At 35.0% G+C, this 24,042-nt stretch overlaps 1 protein-coding gene across 4 annotated transcripts in view; it reads right to left on the bottom strand.

Moving 5' to 3' along the window:
• The window catches only part of SPATA17 (spermatogenesis associated 17), a 100,688-nt gene that overhangs the window by 13,608 nt on the left and 63,038 nt on the right, over nt 1-24,042 (bottom strand). The window contains exons 8-10 of one of the 4 annotated variants that reach the window (XM_026108494.2): nt 19,712-19,860; nt 12,073-12,208; nt 8,501-8,944 (exon numbers count right to left, since the gene is read on the bottom strand). In XM_026108494.2, the coding sequence (XP_025964279.1) occupies nt 8,903-8,944; nt 12,073-12,208; nt 19,712-19,860 (327 nt within the window). In that variant the 3' untranslated portion in view covers nt 8,501-8,902. Of the gene's footprint in view, nt 1-8,500; nt 8,945-12,072; nt 12,209-12,551; nt 14,465-19,711; nt 19,861-24,042 lie in introns of those variants that run through there. The other 3 variants (XM_026108486.2, XM_026108511.2, XM_026108503.2) reach the window with 3 other exon arrangements.

Raw genomic sequence — 24,042 nt, 5'->3', positions numbered from 1 at the left:
ATCTTTTGAGAGTCTGCTATAGTCTCAGAAAAAGTGGCCTTTGTCCTCAACTGATAAGAGGAGTGCTTGCAGGTTTAACCATAGCTATGAAAAGCACCCCACTGGATAGTAAGTTAGAAACATGAAGAGTATTTTGGAAAACTGTGCCTATTTTACTAAAATCATGTTTCCCAGCAGTACTTTTTTGGTTTTTGGCTGATTGGTCCTCTTAAATTGGTCCTCTTAAATTCCCCATTAGGGAAAACAGCTTAACACTGATCTCATCCAACTGTGCAGTTAAGGGGGAAAAATAGATTTTATAATCTAATACTGTAAAATAAAGTTACATTTCAGACCCTCTGCACAACTTGGAAGACTGATGACTGGTGGGCTCTATAGCCATCTACTATGTGAATAAAAGTGCAATTTTATGTATCAGTATGCCTTCTCATAGCATTTTTATGTAATTGTTCATGAAAACACCTTTTAGTTCAAACAGAAGAAATAACTGAAGATGCTCTTGCTTACCATCTCTACCAAAAAATGGAAAGAATAAATTGTACTGATTCTTATTTTGGCTTCATCAAAAGGAGTTCTATAAAAGCTAAATTCACTCTATGATAAACCTCTGTCTTCCCAGCTTACTTTCTCATATGGCTCTTTCCACAAAGCTTCATTTAACCTGATCGAAAGCTTCCTTTGCATCTACAAAAAGATGATACTAATGCACTTTTTTTTTGCAGATTTTTCTTCTCTGAAAGCTACTGGAAAAATCAATGTTATTATTATGTTATGTCATAATGCAGACAAGTAGCATAGGATGTAGCAGTACTACAGAGAGAGAAGTACAATGCAGAGAGTATAAGGCTTTATGAGTCTAATTCTGAGTGTAGGTTTCATTGCACAGGTTCCTTGTTGCCAGAATCCTTTGACAGAAAAGTTTAAAGAGCTGGTGATGTCTTCATGCCTGGTGGAGCCTCAAAAAAGCTCAGAGCTATATAAGAGATGGCCTCACTGTCAAGTACCATGTGGGGGGACCTCTGGGGAAGGTATTTTAAGGACCTTGACTCGAAGGGAATATCAGGCATGTCAGAAAGAACAGTAAAAGTGTCATAGAGGGATAATTACGGTGAGGAAGGGTTCCTGCTCCCCTTTCTTGTATTCTCATTCCAAAAGTGAAGGATAAGATTAGTCAGTGTGGCTTAGAGAAGAATAAATATTGCTTATTCTCCCAACAAAATACTTCCTTGTACACACCTAAAGAGTGGGACAGTCTTCCTATTTTGTAAATATAAGCTACCTTCAGAAGAGACTGAAATGATGGAACTGAAGAAGGCCTTTGCTATTTTGCAGGCAACTACTCTGAAGATCAGCTAACAGGAGAAAAACTATTCATCTCCTATCCAGTGACTACAAATGCTTTCAGTAATCAGTAAAACTGCAACAATAGCTTTTAGCCTAATACTTATTGCTACTATTCCTGTCTTTCATTTATATATAATGTATTTTTATTTTATAAATATTTATATAATAACATATCTTCTCTGTGTATCCTGTTTTTCTTCATTTATCAATGGTACTTAACTTATTTATTCTCCTGTTTAAATCCACCAGCTCTTTGGTACAGTACAGAAATTGCATCAGCATCACAGAGTATTCACTCATTTGCCACAGGTTTGTTTTGGCATTGACATGAAACTAGTTCTACTGAACTGCAGCTGATTAAGCAATTTTAGGGAAAGGAACGCCTGATATTTATAGCTAAACATTATTTCAGATTCAATAGTGTTCAGAAAAATGAAATGGATAATACGTATTAGCACAAATATTATCAATGAATTGCTGAGCACACTTGAACTAAAATCATGTCATCTTGGTTTTGATATGAAGACATGTCTATATATATAAATGCAACAACTTGTGTTAACATATTCTATGGTAGCTCATAAGCAAAAGTTTACTTCATTCTTCAATTGGATAATTTCCAAACCAAATTCTATACTCCAGTGTATATGTCCAGGAAAGAATTTAGCCTTAGACTTTCTTTAACATCTATACAGAACTTTCAATGTGCAGTAGAATGCTGTTATATTTTATAAATGAACAGGAACTAGGAAGTTTTACAATGTTTTATATGCTAATTTATTCATTGACAGTGTAGTAGCAATGAGTTAAACTGTAAAGTTTCCTATACTTCTGAGGACTTTGGATTTGTCCTGAAGTCTTGAAATTTTTTCAATAGTAACACATCTTGATCATCTTGCTGCCAAAGGCTTGGGCATCTGCAAAAACTACAAATCATGCCAAACTCTGAATGATATACTGAGGATTGCAATCCACTATGAAATAAGCTAAGACCAAAACATTCATTTCATTTAGGTCCTTCAGTGGGATTTGAACCATCCAGCCCACAAACCATGTCTCATGAGATTGCAGTGTACATCCAGCCCACAGTAATAATGATTCATATACATATATGTGTGCATGCTTTATTGTTACCTTTAGCTGGATTAAAAGTAATATATCAAATTTTTTATTTCTGCTTCTTTTATTAGCTTTCTAGCACTTGATCAGCTGATAGAGGCAATAATGAAATGTTTTTTTTTTTTTTTTTTTTTATATAAACTAGAGTTTGTAAGTCCTGTCCTGAGAATGTAATATTTCAAAATATAGCCTAAGCTTTGGGTAAAAAAACAATTACAGAAACAGCATTAAAAATGCCAAGCACTGGGCAGAAGCAATTCTGGATCAGTTTAAAAAAGTGATTGATGAAACACTAATCTGAGCTGAAGGAACAGTTTCACGACAAGCTGTGACCATTCCACACACTTCATTAGCTGCCATAATTAGTCTGGTGTTTCAATTTGTTAGAACTGGTGGGGACAATTTTACTCAGAATGCAAACATCAAAAAACAGGGTCCCTTAGACTTCAGAAGGGGCTGATGAGAAGCTTCTCTAGTCTCTGTTAACTAAAAGATTAATTACAGCTGATGGGAGGCTGTACTCTGATTGTCACTCTGTCTATGTGCATTACTTTTAGCATTAGAAGAAAGACATGGTTGACACTGCACTGCTCAATCAAGCAGCTTCACATTAGCGTACAAAGTCTGTTAATATGCAGTATTTTTATTGTCTGACTTTTTATCTGGTTTTCTAAGTTGAGACTCTCACACTGAACTAGTTATACTCTATAAGAGCAGGGTATTCAGTTGCTAATGATAAAAAGTGTTTATCACTCATGCTGCCATTCTTTCAGACAACTGCATGTGAGAGATCCTAACACATCTCAAAGCCACTGGCTGGGAATATTATTAGTTCCGTCTGTCACAGACAAAATGCAAAATACTATTCATACAGACTCATTATGGAGCCTACAAAAACAGTACAGTTTGGAAACACAGCTACTGTGTGTATCACAGCCTTTATGTCTTAACCCATATACCTTAGCTGTTATTATCTCTGTACATTAACTCATCAAAGCTTGTAAGGTAATTTAAATGGAAGTGAAGTCTGAATTTAAAGTGCGAAGGTTATTCCTGAATAACGCCATAACTCTCATTCCAGAATAGTAAGACATAGTAACACATCTATTCATAAATAACTCCTTATGTGGATATGCCTTTCAGCTTTTCTACATATTTTATCCTGATATCAAAGATTATGAAGTATAAAAGAGAAGAAAATATAGTTTCTTCTCTCTGTCATGGTGAAACATCCTTCTAACCTGAGTTTTTAAAGGGCATATTGAAACCAACTCTTTGTTATATTAAATGAATAAACACTGACATGTATTCCAAAGTGAATATCATCCTAGTATTTAATATGCAGTGAGTTTAGAGTTAATTCATGGTCTAAATTTCAAAGAGAAGTAGTACACATTTACATCAAACCATTAAGACAACTGTCTGTATTACTTACAGCTTCTCATTCATTCCCACAGAAGTGCACAAAACTACATTTGACCATGATTTTTCCTGTTCAGGGAACATAAGTTACTCTAAAATCCATTTTACTGCATCAAAATTCTACTGCTGCAAGAATAATCTACCCTTGCTCTCTGGAGTGATCACCAAAACAACAAAAACTTGCAGCCTTTCTCTCAGCTTGGACATATACCTGGCATACTCTCTTAGAATCTACTCAGAATAGCTACTAGTACTAGTAACACTATAAATTATATAAACTCTTATAGAAACTATTCAATCAAAATGGGTCAGTGCAGTAAAATATTTCATTCAACCATCATGTTAAGATGTGACATGCTGTAGTTCTAAGTATGCCTGTTGCAAGAAACAGCCATAATATGCACCTCTGATCTTAGTTTTCAATTCGTAAATCCTTTAGCAATGTGCACTTAAAGATGAGATAAAAGACATTAAAAAAGTGTGTACTTTTCTTTGTAAATTGATAACAATATTCTTCCTAGAATATTCTTTCCAAAAAAAGTAGCATTTTTCTACATATTGGCTATATTAATCATGGGTCACATTATTATCTGACATAAATTAGCTTAGCTCCATTGACATATCTTAACTACACAAATAAGATGTGTTGAGGCTTTGTGTTCACATCTCAGAGGCATTTTTGCACAGTTATATTAACCATGTGATTCTTAGAGGATTAAAAAGAGCTTTCTGTTACTTTCATTTCAACTCTGTTTAACCAGCACAATCAAGGTAAAGGTAAATATCAAATAATAAGTAGCCTGCTCTTGCAGATATGTTTTATAAAGAATTGTTATTGACTTAAAAATATAGCTTTTTAAATTCGATATTGTGGAAAACTGAGTTGAATTGAAATAAACTTTGTTTGGCAGATGTAGAAACAATTCTTCATTCCAAGAATGCTGAGCAGCCCATTCAAAACTGTCATCAAAAAGCAAAAGACTTCTCATTCCAACAAACCAAACAATCAAAATAGTGAATGCCTAATACTTTTATGTTGATACTGTTTTTAGATGCAACTTCAGCAAACACTACAACTTCCAGCTCAACCGATGATTTTTTGCATTAAAAGCTCTGCCACAAATTACTGTAATATACTCCAAGCATGTACTGAAGGGATTAGGCAAGATACCTTATATCTAAAGTGTTTATGTTTAAACAAGAGGCTTTAAAACATTTGAGTAATTCATTCAATGGAAATTATTTAGAAAGACAAAATATACATCATATGTCCCTTAAAGAAATATCAGCTAAAGTTAGCTCTTATTAAGAAGCAAGTTTTTCTTTCTATGCCACTAACATACAAGTTGCATTATTATATGAGGAAGGTAGGCAAAGCAAAACATTTATCATCCAACAGACAAATGACACTGGACTGCTAGTTAGACAGTATAATAAGTACCATCTAATTCTCTCTTTCGAATCAATTTATTCTTCAAAGCCTTGGATCATCATCAAGGGACTGCATTTTCCCATTGAGAAATTACAGAACTGAAAATCAGGTTTTATAAAATATTCCACTAGTTGCTGAAAAACCCTTACAAATAACCAATAGAATGGACTTAGAAGAGTAGCAAATTTTTCCTTATGCAAATAATTTTAATGAATGGTTTGAATCTTCACAGTCACTACTTTGTATTATTTCTTCAAAAATGTATTCTAAGTCATTGGTAACCTTCAACAGAAGGTTCTTCCAGCCTTTCTTTTCAACCATCCAGTTATTCATACATTCTTTTCTACATTTAGTTAAACAGAAGCGAGGGATACATTTTGTAGATTTTAATCTGCTCACACAGTTTTAACCTTCCTTATACACCTTTGAAAATAATTTGATAGATGGCTGAGAGTTAATAACCATTTGCATTACAGGAGTAGCATTTTCAAAGGCAGCCCAGGAGTGACAACCTTAAGGATCTTCTCAGAGGGAAAAAATCTACATCTCAGGAAATTTCCAATGGAAGCCCTGAAAATGATCTTCATAAAAAATGAATTTTTGTAAATATGACACAGTCATTCAGTAAGAAATCTGTAAAACTGATGTTTACGTCAACTGTCAAACATAAAAGTTGTCATTTGCTTTCCCAGAAGACTGAATGGGTGCATCATACAATGAGAGAGAATTCACCCCATGTCCTGAGAACGAGAGGTAATGTGTGATGTCCCCATTGTTGCATTTGACAAATTCTCACCTTTTTGAATATGTTTGCACTCAACAGTGCATTGTGACATTTATCAAAAGAGGGGAAAACCTAGGAGTGATAGAAGTTGCAAAAGTGACTTTAAACCATTTTTTATTACTCTCAGTTCCAGAAGCAACTTGCTGGTCCATGACATTAATTTGGGCAATGCTACTCTTTTTTGTACTACATATCCAGGGACATAGCCAAATGTTTGAGTTCCAAGGTGCTCAAAGTTCTTAAGTGTAATGCTGTTGTGGGAATCACCATACATGGAGGTAGGGGTTTCCTCAAGCTGATTATCTCACTAAGATACACCACTGTTCTGTTCCACAGTGGTTGCTCTAAAGACAACACAGAGTAGACAAGTATGTTACAGAGTACAAAAGATGGACTTTTCATCAATAGCATAGGATTTATTGTTGTAGGATCAGATCCTTGTGTTTAACTGATTTGGGTCCGTGCAGAACTCAGGGTAAGAACAAAAGTGGCAGAAAGCAACCTTATCTTGGAACCAGATAGTTGATAACTCCAACTAAGGCACCATTTAGAGCATCTAAATAGATGCATCAAGTTATGCCAGCAGTAATAATCATACAGGAGCCATGTCATTCGCCAGGGATTGCTGAAGTAAAACACACTTTCGCAACAACCCTTATCATCCCTGACATGGCTCATGAGGAAACCAGTAGTGTAAAAAGCAAACTCTTACAGATCACCTAATAATTCCCCTAAAATAGGGTCACTTTTAGCTGCCACATTATGCTAGCTTCGCACTGCCTACAAAAACGCATTGCAGTTGGATTGGGGAACTACGAATCTGATATTCAAAATATGTGCTAGCTCTTTGCATTTTATGTTAGTACTTCTGTCACAAAGCATACTAGTAAAAGCAGCCTTAAAAGTTTTAAAACATATGTAATAAAGCTGACAGTATACATCTGCATTCATTAGCAATACCATACTGTATTAGAAAATATTCTTGTGCAACTTTTTTCTAATTAAAATGACAAGAAAACAAGCAAACTCCTTAAAAATTGGCAGGCAGTTGTAATCTAAGAGTGAAAAAGATTAAAACTTTACATATACATTATACCTATCTCAAGTACAATCAGTATAAGTTAGGAAAAGCATTAAGGAGTTAAGGCTATAGATAAATACTTTTGAGTGTGGTCGGGGGTGGAAAAACATGAATAAAGTATCAAAGAATTCTGCCATATGATGACATTATCCAATAGCCACATGATTGTGGCGCACATATTTATGTTTTTGGTCCCACATTGGATGGAGCTAGTTTTCTAACAAAATAATTCACTTATTTCTTTGTCTATTTTCTCCTCCCAGTCATACTATGCAAAGATAGATCCTCTGTGGAACCATGTGACAACAGCCTCCAAGAAGAATTTGGAGGCAAATGCATAGGCCACATAGAAAAGTCATTCTCATCTTCTAAGGCACTGAGATTTTCAGGCTATATTATGCTGTCCTTATGGACCTTTTCCCATATAGTTCAAACTTAGGGTCCTATCTGATAATGTGATTCCACTTGGGCCATAATATGACTAACAATAAAAATCACAGAGGCTATTGAAGTTTCAGAGGCAAGAGACTTCATACAAAGTAGTGTGAATTTCCTGGACACACAAGGATTCTCTTTTTCACCATAGAAAGTCCAAACTTAGTGAAAACATGTAAGAGTAATTATGCAATGGAGACATTCAGTCATTTGATCCTTGAGCCTCCTTTTGCAATTTTCTCTATCGTGAAAAGCAAGCCAGTCAAAGATCAATAAATTCTTGCATTCTTTGTAGTTACCTCTGCTACCACAGCTGGGACATTTCTGTCAATTCTTGGGCAAAGAGTCATATTTATACCTAGCGTAAATCAATGCAACTCTACATTGTATCATACTAATGTACAAACATTCAGTATATAAACTCAGACTTAAAGTATGTAAACATACTGGTCTTTACCTGTTTTATGTATATACATGCATATGTCATTATATGATCAGTGAAATGCTTTTGCAGCTTCCTATAATCTCATTTGAAGGAAATCACTATCAAACAAAATAGACTAAACTGGTTACTGTGCCTTTATCTACACTGGCTGAATTGGGCCTGTAATTCTCTGCCTCTGGTGACAGAGATAGAAGCTACATAATTTATATAACCAACAATTATTGCCTGCTCTAATGGTTACACAACACAGTGTGAAAATGCCAATAATGTTGACTACAAGCCAATTTCTACTGCTCCACCAAAAGTAGAAGTGTTGGCGGCAAACTACACAAGCTATTTTTCCTAGCCCAGGAAAAGCCATAACAATCAGAAATATTTGAACTTGATATTTGATTAATGATGGCAGTACTGTGTAAGTGATATCCACTCAATAATGTCTAACTATTTAATTATTTCCTGTTATTAATGGAATGAAAAAATTCAAAACAAACAGCTAGAATGACTGTTTTAGAGGAAGCTCATAATCATCAACTCACACATGTAGAAATTTTCCTAAAATTATATTAAGCTGGCCTGTTGAACTTGAAAGGCATATTTTATCCCAATCAATGCATAAAAGTAAAATTATCCATAACTGAGGCATGTTTCTCTGCTGTACAGTTCAGCCGTAATGATCCCCACACAGTGCACTTGCACATCAATTATGATAATCATAATCACGGTCGTTAAGCTGAATGTTCATTATTATCAGGATGCTGGTGACAGCAGATTCAATCATCAGGTGCAATGGGCAGGCAGTCACAGTCCCACCCAAGTTTCTGCAGATAGCGTTGTGCCACATTAAATCTGTGATGTGTTCCACATCCCACTCCATTCCAAAAGCTGTAGACGGTAAAGGTCAACTTTATGTTCTGTGCAATATGCTTAGGTTCTCTAAATTAATTCTTTGCAGTACTGGATATTTTTATGCTTTGTAGATAATAAAATTCTGTTTAGGGCCAAAATGCCTCTGCAAATAACGAAACAGTGATGCAGCCATACTGTAATTCACTTATTATAAGGCGTCAGAGGAAAGAATCTATCAGCAAAGAACATCTTAAAATGTCACTTAATTTTGCAAATAAGAAAACATTAAATGTTGTCATTAAAGTAAGTTTTCTAAAATGCGTATGCAAACTAATTCCAATACTGATCAAAGGCTGTAAGCTATCATTTCTGCTTCAGTAAATATGAACATATGTGAGTGTTTTGACAACTGAAAGATTATAGTTAGTACATTTGATCCTGTGACTGTCCAACTACACGGGACCTATCATTCTAAATTAAATTGATAGTTAACTGGTAGATATTTTTTATACTGATACTTCTCACATAAATTCTAAGTTATTCAAGGTATTTCACAGTACAATGTTATTTAAATTTTTAAAATGCTTGCATATTTTTACAGTAATTTATAACTGGGTAAACTAAGTCATTTAATTTCCATTGGAAGTATAGTATTTCCATTTCTTAACTTATATATTTTTAATGAAGAATTGGAATCCAATAGTTTTTCCCTTCACTTGGTAACTTCTTTGAATATAAACAGCATATGATAACAATTTTCAGATCATAATGAGATGAAAAGATGAATTAGTAACTTTTCTCACACATGTATTGTAATTACATTCAGAGGAAGGCTATGCTAATATCCTTTCATTTTTCAGAAGAAATATAATAAGGCAATATTTTTCATTGTTCATTTTGTTTCTAAAGTAATTATATAATTTACATACTAATCTTCTTGTGACCTGAATTAAAATACATACATACAAACACATGAAAAATCTAAAGAAAATGCAATTAGGATGTTCTCATGAACACACACAGGGAAACTTTTTAATACATAATTTTGAAAAAGACAGATAATACCAAGTAACACCTCAGCTCCGAGGAGCCTCTGACCCATTCACCACTGAACTGACTTCTTGGGAGAGCTTTTACTGTAGTTTGTATGATCAGCAATGATAAGACAAATTTCTCTAGTACACTACTGTAAGAAGCTGAATATATGTCCTGACAGGGTATTCAGCCACTCAGGTTGTAATAGAAATTGCGTTAACATAAATATCACTTCATGGGAAACTGAAAAAAAGGGATGTGTTTCACAGATATGAAGTGTTAAGCAAAAATCTGATTGTTTTTGGTAATATTTTGACATGGAGCTTGGTGCTTCATTAGTACAGGATAATTTCAGCCATAGTACTGATACACACAAAATTGTAATATATTTGTGAAATAAGAAAATGACACAGAGTGTTCTTTCAAATGTAACAGTTCTCCAAGTATGATCTTGCACCTGTCTCTATATGACCTCTGCCATTAAAATGTGGTGAAGAGGTGGAGCTTTTAGTTTCTTTGCTGGTAATAATAACCCATAAAAGCAGCAGGTAAGTCAAAAATAGCTCTTTTCTCCTGTCTCTCTCTGTTTGGGTAAGTGGCTCCTAATTGAAGCTTCATGTTGATTTAGAATTGGAGTTGGAAAGCTGGATGTCATGTTGGGTTAATGTATACAGCTACTCACCTCCAGAGATTTAGCTTGAAATCTATCCAAGATCACAAGTAAAGTGAGTTTGGTGGTCTCAGCTATGACCATAATTTATACGCTATACAATAACCTTCATTTTGTTTGATACCATGATCTGAGCCTGATCAAGAACAGCTGAGGACTGGAAAAGGAGGAGTCTCTATGGGATAAAATGAGTAGCATCCATAAATCTTTTAGATTATTCTATATAGCATGCTTATGCTGTCATCAGACTGCAGCCAGTGATATCCTCCAATCTTTTTTTAAAAGATAAACTCAGATATTTTTGTTTGAATATTGAGCTTTGTGTCTTTATTTGCAATGCAATTTAATTAAAATAGTAAAGTTTTATTCTGATCTGATTTTTAAAGCTTAAAATTTTGAGAAAAAGTTCTGACCTTTAAAAAAATTTATTACTTCTCAGACTAATATTCCTTGGAACTTGTTGTACACTCAAAAGGGCAAGCTGCTTTCATGGAAATAACTTACTATATCTTCATGTGATTATGATACCTAATAAAAAAAGAGCCAAAGCAAACATATACACAATCTCATGATAGAACACAGTTTTGGTTATTTTTCATCCTCTTTCACATATTCTACACTAGTGTAACATCCTGAAGGCATGAAATTCCATAAAAAAAGAGCTGAATCTGTTTTAGCAGGAGTAGCTACAAAACTTTTCTTTTTTGGTTCTAGTGTAAGCCCAGCGGGAAGTTCCACAAGTTCAGAACCTTTTACTTCCTAAAGCTGTCAAGAACCTAGAAAAACAGCTGAGAAGCAATGGTTCAATTGTCTTTTTTCCCTTTTGTGCTTTGTGAGTGATGCTTTACATGATGGAGCCTTTTAAACTTTTGAAAACCCATACAGTGGTGGATTCCTTTCACTGAATATAATTTCTGTAATGTTGAAAGTTTGAGAAATGTCACCTCTCGTAGTACTACAAAAATAGAAAAATGTAAGATGCCACTGACAAATCAGTCAGTTTAATGATAATATCTTAAAACAAATATGGCCTTCATTCATTTTTAGAATTTTTCAAAAATATAAGAACATGATTTGTTATTTTTTTCCTCCAGCTTTTGCCATAATTTTCTCAAAGAAATAATTGTCTTAATATAAAAGGGTAAATATGTCATATGTCTCAAATCAGGAGAGGCAACACAGAAACAACAAATCTTTGCAAACCTAATCTAACCAAGGCTAGATTTAAGCATGCTCTCAAATCCTTGTCTTGTAAGTGGGAGAGGTGTTCAGTGTCCTCAGATTTAACTCACCAGAAAGACAATTGAGGAAGCTTGGTCTCATCAAATCAACTCTGATTATGTGATTTTATAGCACATGACATAGCATTCAATGATCCCTGGACCAGTCTCAGATTCACTTTGTTCTAACAGTAACAGTCTGAAAAAGTAACAAACCTTTAACTTTTGCAGTGACTTACCTTGTCTGCTATCCACTTCTTAGGCTGTACTTCTCGGAAATGTTTAATTCCATAAGTTTCTTGGTCATATCTACCTGACCTATGAATTGATGGGTCATACTTCTCCTTTTTATGATATGAAGAAAATGGCAAAAATCTGAAATTTGAGAATATTTAAAAATCACTGTTACTCTACTCTGGATGCCATAGGATTGATGAAATCATAGGTACCCAAGCTACAGGACATGACATGGACATATTTTCCTGCTATTTTCCACTAACTTCTGAATATTCCTCCTCAGTATTGTGGGAGGATTATTGCAATTTCTCTTCTAGATGTTTTTAATGAAATTTTGAACAAAGAGCCATAGAGTTCCAATAGGACAAAATGAAGACTTTTTGCATAACGGTATAACATTGCATTATCAGGAGATTTCTTCGGCTGCATCTGCCCTACCAGTTGGTGGGGTGTAGAGAGGAAATGACCAGGAGAACCCAAAAAAATCCAGGTGGTCTTTATTCTACAAGTGTGGTATGAGGTAGAAAAATGATTATATAGTAAAATTAGAAATATATGTTTCAGAAGTTTAAAACATCACTTTAACTGCCACAACAACAGGTGCTATTCATTAAAACCTTTTTCTAGTTGAAATATTTTCAAAACTCCCGAGGTCCCGAGTCCCTGTGAGAGTTGGTCAAAAAAGTTTCTTATAAAGATGGAAATAAGAGGAAGGAGAAAAAAAAAAAAAAAGCAAAACACACCTTACTTTCTGTGTCTCAGCTGATAAACAAAATGATTTACTTGCACTTACCAAACCATTGGCAACTGTTTGGTTTTTTGTTTCTTTTTTATTAAATTATGCTTTCCTTTCCTCTTCCTAAAAAATATGTACTTTAGAATCTTGCCACCTATATCAATTTATTCTATCAAGTATCACTAAGAAATGCCATATAAAGTTAGCAAACGAAAACACTGAGTTAGCAGACTTAAATTATACAAAACCATAGTAGCATGTATATATTCATGGAAAAGGACACTCTCACGTAAGACAGATTATGGTACTTGTAATGCTAATTTGCACATGGGATGGACATCACACACACACAAAAATTAATGTGGCCCCAGTGTCCCAGAGAATACATCGAAGGAGCTGTGAGCCGGCTGCTCCACTTGCAGTTTTTATCACTTCTGAATTGCATTTTAATAGTACATTTTTCTTCTGTTCAGACATGAAGGAAAATTGGCTTTCTCAGGGGACTGGATAGCTGAGAAGACAAGGCTAGCAGTTTAGGGATTTGACCATATATGCAGAGAATTTAGTTAAGCTATAACATTCATAATTCAGTATGAGTACTGTTTCTGCAAAATTTATACACAAAAGAGCAAAAAATTTTCATGAGAAAAGTGGAAGGTGAAGTAAAAGAAAATAATAATAAGCACAGTTTATCCTATAAAATTTACTCTACAGGGTTTCATTGTACTATGGATCAGTTCAACTTTGTCTTTTTGGCATAAGGTTCAGAATAGTCTATGTTCTAACATATGTTCTATATAAAAATATATATATACGCACACACACTAACACTTTAAGATGCAACAGAAAGTATCATATGCATGTAGTTTTGCATAAATTTAATCTTCTGCAGCCTACTGCATATCTCCTTTAACACCACAAACCACAATGCGTGCCATACAGCTTTGAATGCATGTGAAGGCCTGAGGGAAAAAACAAACAAACAAAAAAAAGTAAAGCAACCATTACTTTCCGAGAAAGAATACTGAACACTAAAAAATATTAAAAATGAAATGAAAGGATGCTACAAAAAATAATGATGTAGAACGGTATAAAATAATCTGAAACTTTCTTTCTGCTTCTGTCCACAGTTCTGCTATCCAAACCACATAGGCAGATCCTTACAGGGACAATGATCCAACTACAGAAGAGGACCATATGTTCGCAAATTCAATGTCTGTTTAAATCAAGCAAGAATCTTCATTACTCAGTGTGCATAAGTATTTAAGAAGAACATTAAAGCATTTTTGTGTTAAGTAGGGTAACCAAATTAATGAGTCATTATAAAAAAGTCATTATACCTCCACAACCAATAATAACAGTAAAAAGCAATAGCACTGCAATATACTTTAATAATGGTATTGTGTTTTGTAGCTTTATATATACACCTGATACAGCTTTTCCCCAAAATTAAAGACAATGTGCTCTGAATGTGACAGAAGAGAATGATGGCAGAAAATTAAATCCAGACAATGGTATGATGCTACTAAAAACTGCACGAGTGTAGGCTTGAAGAGTTTTACACAAAAAGCTCACTCCAGTACAATTCTTATAGCCAGGTTTCAACTCTTCATTGTGATTTAAGTGTAAATTCAGAAATTCTTGAAGTTTTTCAGTACCTAGGTGAAAGAAGAATTAAATTCCATGTTGATGTCATATTCTTCCAGAAAACAGTCAATATGAGCTTAGCCTTTCCAAAAGGTGATGATTTAATGGGAGGTGAACTATCCACAAAGTTAGAAAAAAAAAATTTCAAAAGCTTACATAAGAGATATGCCAAAGAATACATTCAAGGCAGGGTAAAAGAACTGGAACTGAAATGGGAAACCATGCATTACAAAGAGTAATATTATATACACATTTTAAGGGAGGAACAGGACCAAAGCTGGCATTGGCTCTGGTAATGAAGCCCAGCTATGCTTTGCCAGGTCCACAGTATGCTGAAGCTAATTAGAGTAAAAAGGCATGGAAATCTTCACTTAGTAGACAATCCTGGACCTGACAGTTGTGATTTGTATATATTTAACTTTTGAAAGACATCCTAGACATCTGCTGTTAAAAAAAATAAAATGAAGATTGCTTTCTCTCACCCTTCATTCATTCTACCCCACACCCCCCTTACTACTATTAATTTCATTTTTCCACTCCTCCTTTCTCCTATCTTTTGGCCCCCTCATTCCCTTTCTTCTTACAACTTCTCACTTATCATTTTTTCACTCCACTCTGTCTCTTCTATTCTATTATCTCTCACAATTGTGACAGGAGATGGAAGAGGCCTCTTAGGCTCGGAAGGCTTTCCAGGTGGCCCGACAGGTGATAGAAGGAGCAGTAGATACTAAGGCCCTGGTGCCTATGGCAATGTGAGAGGAACGGAGACAGCTTCCTCACCTTAAAAAAGACCACGAACAATTCACTCCAAACAAACTATGCTTTCCCATCTGACAGCTCTGAATCTTTTTTATTCTTTTTTCCTCTAAATAAAACATGTAATAAATTTTAGGCTTTAAAATTGGGCTAATACGTGAAGCCACTGCTCTATCTAATCCAACAGTCTCTCCATCTTTTCACTCACAGAACAAAGGAAGAATTACAATGCTATTCCACAGTAAAACAACTGCAGCACACCAGCCACAATTTAGTTCATAATGAATTCACATTAAAATTGAAGTGTTATTTACAATATAAAGACAGCATAATACACTTAACATATCTAGTCAGATTACCTCTAGTGCAGTATTTGGATCCATTATTATGAACATTGTCTGCAATAGTATACTAAATACATATTGGTGCTTTTTCAATAAACAATAAATCATTTTGTATCCTAAGGTCAGTAAATCTAAGAATTCTCTGGCCTTTTTTGTTTAACCCATGTCTGCAGTAAAGTGGCAAAGAAAAACATAATCTAGTTCTGGTAGTAAGTAAAAGAGATCTCTTCTGCAGCAAATTCTGGAACTTCTTAATTATACACAGACTTATTATCTGCATCCCCAGTGTTACAAAGTACCAGAACTTCATTAGAAAAATTAAGATGGAAAAATGAAGGCTCTACTTTGTAAATTTCCACTGGAAATTAGCTGAAAGAAGCAGAGGAATACTGGATCAAAAGAGGGTAATCATGCTTAACTGTGCCCTAGAGCACCCGCATGTATAATACGATTTGCACAGTAACTACCTCTCCTATTACTGCTTGTTTGGAGTATTCTGTGTTAATGGGGTTAGCTAATTCAGTATTTTAACTTAAAAAGACTCTGCTGATTAATAAATGTTGCACACTGTGCTAGTAATTAAAATAAATGGAAGAGTTACAAACAGAAGTTGAATTGTTAAGAAAACATTATCTGAAAATATATGATAATCCCTGTTTATCATAATAAAATAACAGTCCGGAAAATATGCAAATTGCTGAAGTTGCAAAGCATATGAAAAAGTAAGTATAACTTGAAAAAAGTTTTCAGATGTGCTATATTTGTATGACATAAAATGAAGTGGCCATTTTCACTGCAGCTAAGTCAGAAGTGTAGTAAGAGATCTTATAAATGTGGAAATTAGAAGATTTTAAAAACTTAAATTTTATCAATCAGTGCGAAGTGACTTACTTTTTAAATTTTATTTCCATTAATACTGGGAAGCTCATAACACTGATGCTCTCCAAGTAGACAATTTATTTAGATCATTAATTTTCTACGAGTACACCTTTACCACACAGCATTCCATAGCACAGAAGCACCTAAGTTGGTTTTAAGGGAAAATATTATCTTGCTGAGAGCAAACCTGTGAGCACATTGGTGCTGCAACATTCACACAACTTGAGAGGCAGGCTGTGCAAAGCATTATACTGTACTGCACAGAAGTGAACCAGCTTGTTCAGAAGTAGCTTGTCTACCTCCACCACTGAACATAGACATAGCCAGAAGCAGAGATGACTTGCCTGATGTCACACCAGAAGTCTACAGTAAAACAGGAAACTAAAATCTCCGTAGCCTCACACTACTACTGGTTTATCCCTATTCTATCACCACAGTGCACCTCATTCTGATGTATTCTGACTTTATAAAGATGTTTAACGGGATATTTCAAAGCAGCATGCATGCTACGTGATGCAGATTTCAGTATAGTTAATAATCTACATTTCTGTTCTTTGTAAAACTAGGCCAGAATGCTGCTGCATGCAACTGAGCAAAGAACTTTTCATACTTAGCCATCTAAATCTCTTGGATCCAGCAGTTAGTGTCTCAAACTAGATACTAGTTTAAGTGGTCATCCAATTTCTTATTCCTATCCACCTGGAGGGGAAAATCACTTCTTTTGTGTGAAAATGGCACAGTAAGGCAGGAACAGCTTCAATTACATGAGAAAAAGAAATCATTTTTATTAGCCTAGATTACCTAGTTGATCCTTCATTACAAAACAGGGAATTCCAGTGTAATGTGTAGAGGCAAGCACAATATTCTCCTGTGTTCCATTTGTACTGCCTTGCCTGCCTCGACCTTTATCATAGCTTTCTCAATTAGTTCTTCAATTACCAGAAGCAGGAGCTTTCTTAGAGCTTGAAACACAGTAAACATATTACCATGGAAAAGAATCCTTATAATCAGAGGCGAGGGGAAATTCTGAATGTTGTCTTCAGAGTACAAAATTGAAGGCATGCAATACTGATAATTTTCATATCTTAAAAGATATTGTACCTCACAACAACTCATTCTGGAAAAATACAGATCTCAGGAATTTAGTTTACGTTATCTTATGCAAAAACAAGCTTTTGCAAGAAATGCCATATACTTCCTCTATTCTTTCTCTCTGTATTTTCTAAAACAGAAGAATAATCAGCACAGGAAGCACTACAAGGAAGAAATACAGTCCCAAAGTACACAATTACATAGAAAGAGACAGAAATTCGTCAGTTCACAATAGACACTGCAGAGAAAAAATACTATGGGATTTGAGTAACCCTTTGTTGACTCCTCCCTTGAGGCCAGCACTCCACACAGCAGCTGCAGCATTACTAGTGAGTGTTAGTCCTGATGATGACCTGCAACTCTGTCATCACCTTCTCAAGGTTACAGATGTGACCCTTGCATGGTTGGTTGAATGTGAAGCACAAACGGAATGATCACAGCCTGATAACACTGAGCATTTAGTGTGGATGACTCTGAGAATCACTGACATTAGGACACTGCTTCTGTGCACTGAGGATGGCACTAAATGTTTTCTTATCCATAATATGAATAAAGACCTCTGACTGATTAGTACCTGTCAGAGTTGGAGACTACAAATTTAAACTGTAGAAGACCAAGGCCTTCATAAGGAAACCACTGGAAAGGATTGGTGAAATCTTCATAGAGGACTTAACTTTTTTAAACTGTTGAATGTTGACATAGTGGTCTCTAGGGTAGATCTCAGAAAATAAAGACTGTGCAATATAGTTGTGCCTATAAATGAAGAGCATGATCTGTCCTCACTTGAAAAGTATAATCAGAACTGATTCAGAGAGAAGAACACTTTAATTGTGAAATGCAACCTTAATCATTTCCCACTGTTTTGTAGATTTCACTGGCAGAAGCTAGAAATAAAAATATATTTAAAAAATTTAGCTCAGATTTAAGCTTAGATCTGAAAACTAAGTTGCTTTTTCCTCCCCAGTAATAAAAGAGAATACAGAGAATAGAAAACTGAAGTATATTTTTACTTATAATTTATCCTAGTTTTGTTTTTGTATAAAATGAACAAAAATCACATCTCATTTGTCAGCAAATATCAAAAATAAAATAATCTAAAACCACAGAATATTAGAACTAAAAGATTTTTCTTTCAGAATTGTTTTTGAGTAGAATCTGATTTTAAAGTCACTGTTAATACTAAAAAAGGGAAAAAGTGAGAAAAAAGATACAACATCAAAACAAACACTACAATACGCAAATGCAGCTGATTCTAGAACTCTAAGTCCCAGTCCTTAAGCTGACACAGGCAACATGGAGCTAATAAAAAAGCCTGAAATATAGCAATGATAGCAAAGCATAGTGTCCCAATGAAACAATGGATCACAGGCTGCTCATGAGGAAAAGTGATTCTTTTCTGTCCTAAGTTCTGGCAATAAAATGTCAAAGGATTGGCAAGAACAGTGAATTCAAGGAAGAAGTTGACAAAATAATCTAGTTAACTACAGAGTGAGAGCAGGTGACTTAACAGGCTTTTATTATGGTGGGACCAAAGGAGTGCCATCCATGATAAGAGAAAAACCTGGAAATATTTTGGCAATATCTATTGGGACAGATTATGTCTGTATTTGGGGTTGTATGGAAAAGAACTTGCCTCTCTGAAGCTACTACAGACACTGCGGCTCAGGAAACCAAACTGCTTCAAAGATGACTACAGTTTTTGCACCATGTTCTAACAAGTACAACACGTGCTCCTTACCCTTCCAAGTGAGCTTCGGTAGTCTACTGGGAGTGACTGCAAGTCTTGTTGGCATACAACACCATTTTTTCTCCCATAATTTTTAAGCTCCCTGATTAAAAAGACTGAAACAGTGCCTTGGCAAGGTGCATGTGGGGAAAAGGTTCTTTTTTGCTTTTGTTTGCTCATTTCCCATTAAGCCCAACTGTTGCATCACCTATTATTCTTATTGCAAGTTCTTCTATAATTCCATAGAAATGGATGGCACATGTCATACAATTACAGGACAGGGTTCTCTGACCTGAACAGTTTATAATCTACGGACACAGAATTTAGAAGTACGTACACAGAACGTTTGCTAGTAAGCTGTCAGGTTTGACATTTCATTATGTCAGGCATGAAAGGTTTCTGAAAGCAACAGAATAAAAAAAACATTCTCATAACAACGTAAGAAAAAACAAAGAACTTACTCATTGTCATGTACACAGTTTCTCCATTCCTCTCTCTTGATTTCCTCTCTGGCCTTCTCTAGTGAATTGATTGACGCTGCCACTCGCAAGGTTGGTTCCAAAGGCTTGTAGCGCTGCTGCAATACTTCAGCAGTATCACGGAAAGGCCCCTAAAAAGCATAGGATAATGTACATATTTTATTGTGGGGTTATAGTTCTCTTCTTTCCTTCTTTTATTTGTGACACATCACTGATGAAAGAGGACACAGTGTCTGGGAAGTGTGGCAAGACTTTTCTTCCAAAACAATTAAAGCAGTTCATTCTGATAGAGAGATACAGATAATGCAAAAGCTGATAATATGTTCTAAAGCCCCTCTCAGGGAAGGAGACGTGCACTGAAGATTTATTTAACTAGGTAGACTTATTTAGCTACTAAGAAATATTTATTATTTTAAAACAATATATTGTTAGAACTGATTAGGTCAGTGTATTTTTCCCATAGAAAAAATATTGCTGAAATAAAGTCTGATACACAAGTATCAACTGCATCTAGCCACTGAAAGAGCTTAAGTTATTTCCTTTTCATAAGATAAAACATGTTTTAACTTAAAAAACATGCTCTTTTCAATTTTAACTATAAAGGTATCTGGAAGAGAACAATTTAACCCAATGACTACAATACAGTATGTATAAAGTCCATTTTTTAAAAGTCTAATTCCACATTAATTTCATTACTCTTAAAAAACACCCTGAAAGCTCATACTTCTTTGACAATTATACATACATATATTTTCAGACTAAATTTTTTAATAGGTGATCATATCTGTATCTACTGTTTAATGACACAGATAAATAGCAGCAGAAAGTCCTTTTCTGCACTGTCAAAGTGATGTATCTTATGTCTTGCTTTTAATACTAACCAATATGAACTCACCTGGAATGTAATTAGTAGCATATTAAGCTCAGGACAATTTGGAATTAATATTGATTTAGCAGTGTTGTTAATAACTTTTATTTTATTTTTACTATTGTTGATCCTGCCGAAACCATCTGAAAATATGAGCAGACAAAAAGCCCTCATCATGGCCTTTAGTCTTAAAAGATATCCTTCTTTAAATAGGTTATCACTAACAAGTCACAGCTGGAGTTACTGCAAGCACTGAGTGAAGACTGTGGGGCTAATAAAAAGAAATGATTCACGCCTCATTTATGTTCACTTATGTTTTACATTAATAGAAACCAATAATAGGAACCAGTTACCATAAAAGTCATGGACCGTAAATAACACAAATGGCAAATAAGTATCATCTAGTACTTTTCACAGCTGGACAGGAAGATTGCTATATTTGAAAGTAGTTAATGGATTTTTATTGGAACTTTACTTTTTAAAGGCACAGCACCATGATTTGAAGATCTGTTTAAAGATTCTTATAAGCGAGTAAGCATAGTCTTTACACTTCTTGCAGGTACTTTCTTGCATTTACTTTCTAAAAATCTGCACAAAAAATACATTTGTTTAACATGATCACCATACATCTTTAAAAATGGAATGAGAAGTGTTACAGCCTATAAGAGAGTAAACAGTACAAGAAGATGTTATTAAAACTGCTAAACAGTTTTCTGGTAATATATAATCTAATGATCAAGTTATGAAAGAAGACAAAATTTGATTATAAAGAGATGAATATTCTGTATTGCAAGATGTTTGCGTGAGGTAGATATACAGAGGAAAGGAGGAAGAAATGTTCTGTTATCAAGTAATATCTACATAAATATGTTTGCTTTTAGAAAATCATCTTTTAGAATATTCTATATCATCTTCATCATAAAATATTTACTCACATTCCACCCAGGAAAGGGTCAAATATGACGTCCAAGTAGGGTTTTTTTTCCATGTTTAATTCCTAAGACATTCTACCTCTTTCTCAATTTATAATTCAAATGAAATTAATAGTGTGCAGCAATACTAACGGAAGGGGGAAAAGAGTGTAACTATGCACAGGTCTCTCAGATAAGGCTGTGTCATTGTTAATGAAAGCAGGGTATACTGTAGAAAAATAAGATAATCTTCCCTGCAGATTTTTCCCTTTCTCTGAAACATGTATTTGAAGTCTTGAACTGAAGTCTTACCCAGCAACAGGCACCTCAGGAATATATCTAGGCTGATAAGACTTCTAAAAAATCCATTTGCCTATTTCCTTCCATTTTACAAGATTAATTTTAAGAGTTGTGTAATCTGTGGCAGAATGGTGCTTACAAATGGTGCTTACAGTTTTCAATGTGGCAGTGTCTGCAAGCATTTCAGGCATCCTGCCTCAAGAAAGAAATCTCCCTGGGGAGATCAGGCTAGGCAACGGAGGGAGTCAGGCAACAGATTTCCCCCTGAAAGCAACTCCCACAATTCTATGTTCGATTTTAGAATTTGTAGTAAATGGCATAAATCTTCTTGCTATCAGTTGAGTTGCCAAATAAAAGCATTGCCGGATGAACAGATATTCTTACAACTGTATAGTAAAATTAGAAACTTGTGGTAAAACTTATAATCTACATGAAAATTCCTGTTACTTCACTGTCCCCATTCCAGGATAGCCACGAGCATGCAAAAAAAGTCCTGTAAAAATAGCAATGTGCTTTCTGTTATTAATGCTTTTGAATGAACAGATGACTAATTTTAGTATTATCTATGCTTCCATCAAACTGTAATTCTAGTTAATTCAGTAATAAAAATGATAGATTTAACTGATATATCAGAAACATTAAAAGTTTTCTTTTAAATATGCTATTTTACATATACAGAACTTACCTATAAAATGCTAAATACCAATTTCTCTAAGAGAAAACTGGTAGAGAGCTAACTTTTGTTCTCTTAAACGTATATAATTCATATTCTCATATAAAATAACCATCCCTACGGGCAACAGAAATTTTAGATATCTGAACGAACAGCAAAGTAACAAGTGACTTGCATGGGGCCTGATACGTATGAGAAAAAGAGGAAGCTTGGTGCCAAAAAGTGCTATCACAGAGAACTAGGACACAAGTATAGCTAGTAATTAAATTCCTTACTGTCACACCAGACAACTTTCAGTCTGATGCATTCTGATGGGTTTTCATTTCCAGCTGTTTCATCAGCTCAAACCAGTGTCCTTTTCTTAGACATACAACCCTAAATTGTCAAAGTGTTGTGCAGGGATTTAGCCGTGTGACTCCCATTAACATCAATAAGAGTCGTGCAGCTAAATCCACGTGCTGTGCTTTGAAAATTTACCCCACAGTGTATATCCCAGGGTGCTGAAAGGATTAAAGTATTATATAGTAAATTCCCTCTTTGAGATGGGGAAAATAAACAGAACTCTTCTGGTTTGTTCTATCTGTGTATGGCTCTGTGTGTGTCTAAACTTAGAAAGTTCTACAAAATATTCCAAATCAAAACAGAAGCTGGTAAGATATTTATATGCAGCAAAGTGCTTTTGCAAGAGCAACTTAACAATGGAAAAACTCTCCTCTTTATTTAAAAGCATGATTCATGTACCATGCACACTAGGCAAAATATTGCTCTCTGTCCTGAGAAACCTACATAGCATTCCGTCTCATCCCACTGAAAGATGGTCATAGCACCTCTGGTCCCAGTAGGTAAGGCTATAATGTCATACTTATTTGGTTTTGAATTTACATTCAACTCCAAACTCCCTGATCACCTATACTGTCTATCTGTTGGATTGTGTTTTGTCTTGGGTCTAATATGAGCCAATGAGCTCATTAGATGAGGAAGCTCAAACAGTCAAGGTGGGGGAGGGCAGGAATGAAGGACAAAGACAGAGAACTGTCTTGAAATCGATCCTTACTGTTATAAGCAGTATGGATCCAGCATGGCTCACCTCTACTTCTCCAGAGATATGCTGGCAGACCTGCATCTGCTCCTCATGCTCTAACCCAGTTGCCCTTGCCTTAGCTTCCCACCACGAATACATGCCCAGCCTGCTACAGATAAGTAAGGCATGATGTAGAGGTGAGAAGAGCCCGTTCCGTGTGGGTTACCCAGGGAGCCCAAGTCTGTCTACTGAAGAGCAGTGTGGATGCAATCAGTAAGCCACAGGCAAATTATGGCAGATGGCATGGCTGCACATGGTTTGAACCCAGTAGCAGTTCAAACTTAAGACTGTGTATATCACCTCTATCAAGGACAGTCATAACACAGTGGGAATGGCCATATCAGTCCAGAGGAGTAAAATACCTATAAGCATATATTATACATTGCTTATTGCTCATTATTGTTGTTTAATTTCTGAAGCTAAAAGATGGCTTCAACTTAGAAGGACTCATTTAGAAGCATTTTCTTTCTAATCAAAATA

The sequence above is a fragment of the Dromaius novaehollandiae genome, chromosome 3 (genome assembly GCF_036370855.1).
Source record: "Dromaius novaehollandiae isolate bDroNov1 chromosome 3, bDroNov1.hap1, whole genome shotgun sequence".
In the NCBI taxonomy this organism is placed as follows: domain Eukaryota; kingdom Metazoa; phylum Chordata; class Aves; order Casuariiformes; family Dromaiidae; genus Dromaius; species Dromaius novaehollandiae.
This window is presented reverse-complemented; position numbering and strand designations above follow the sequence as displayed.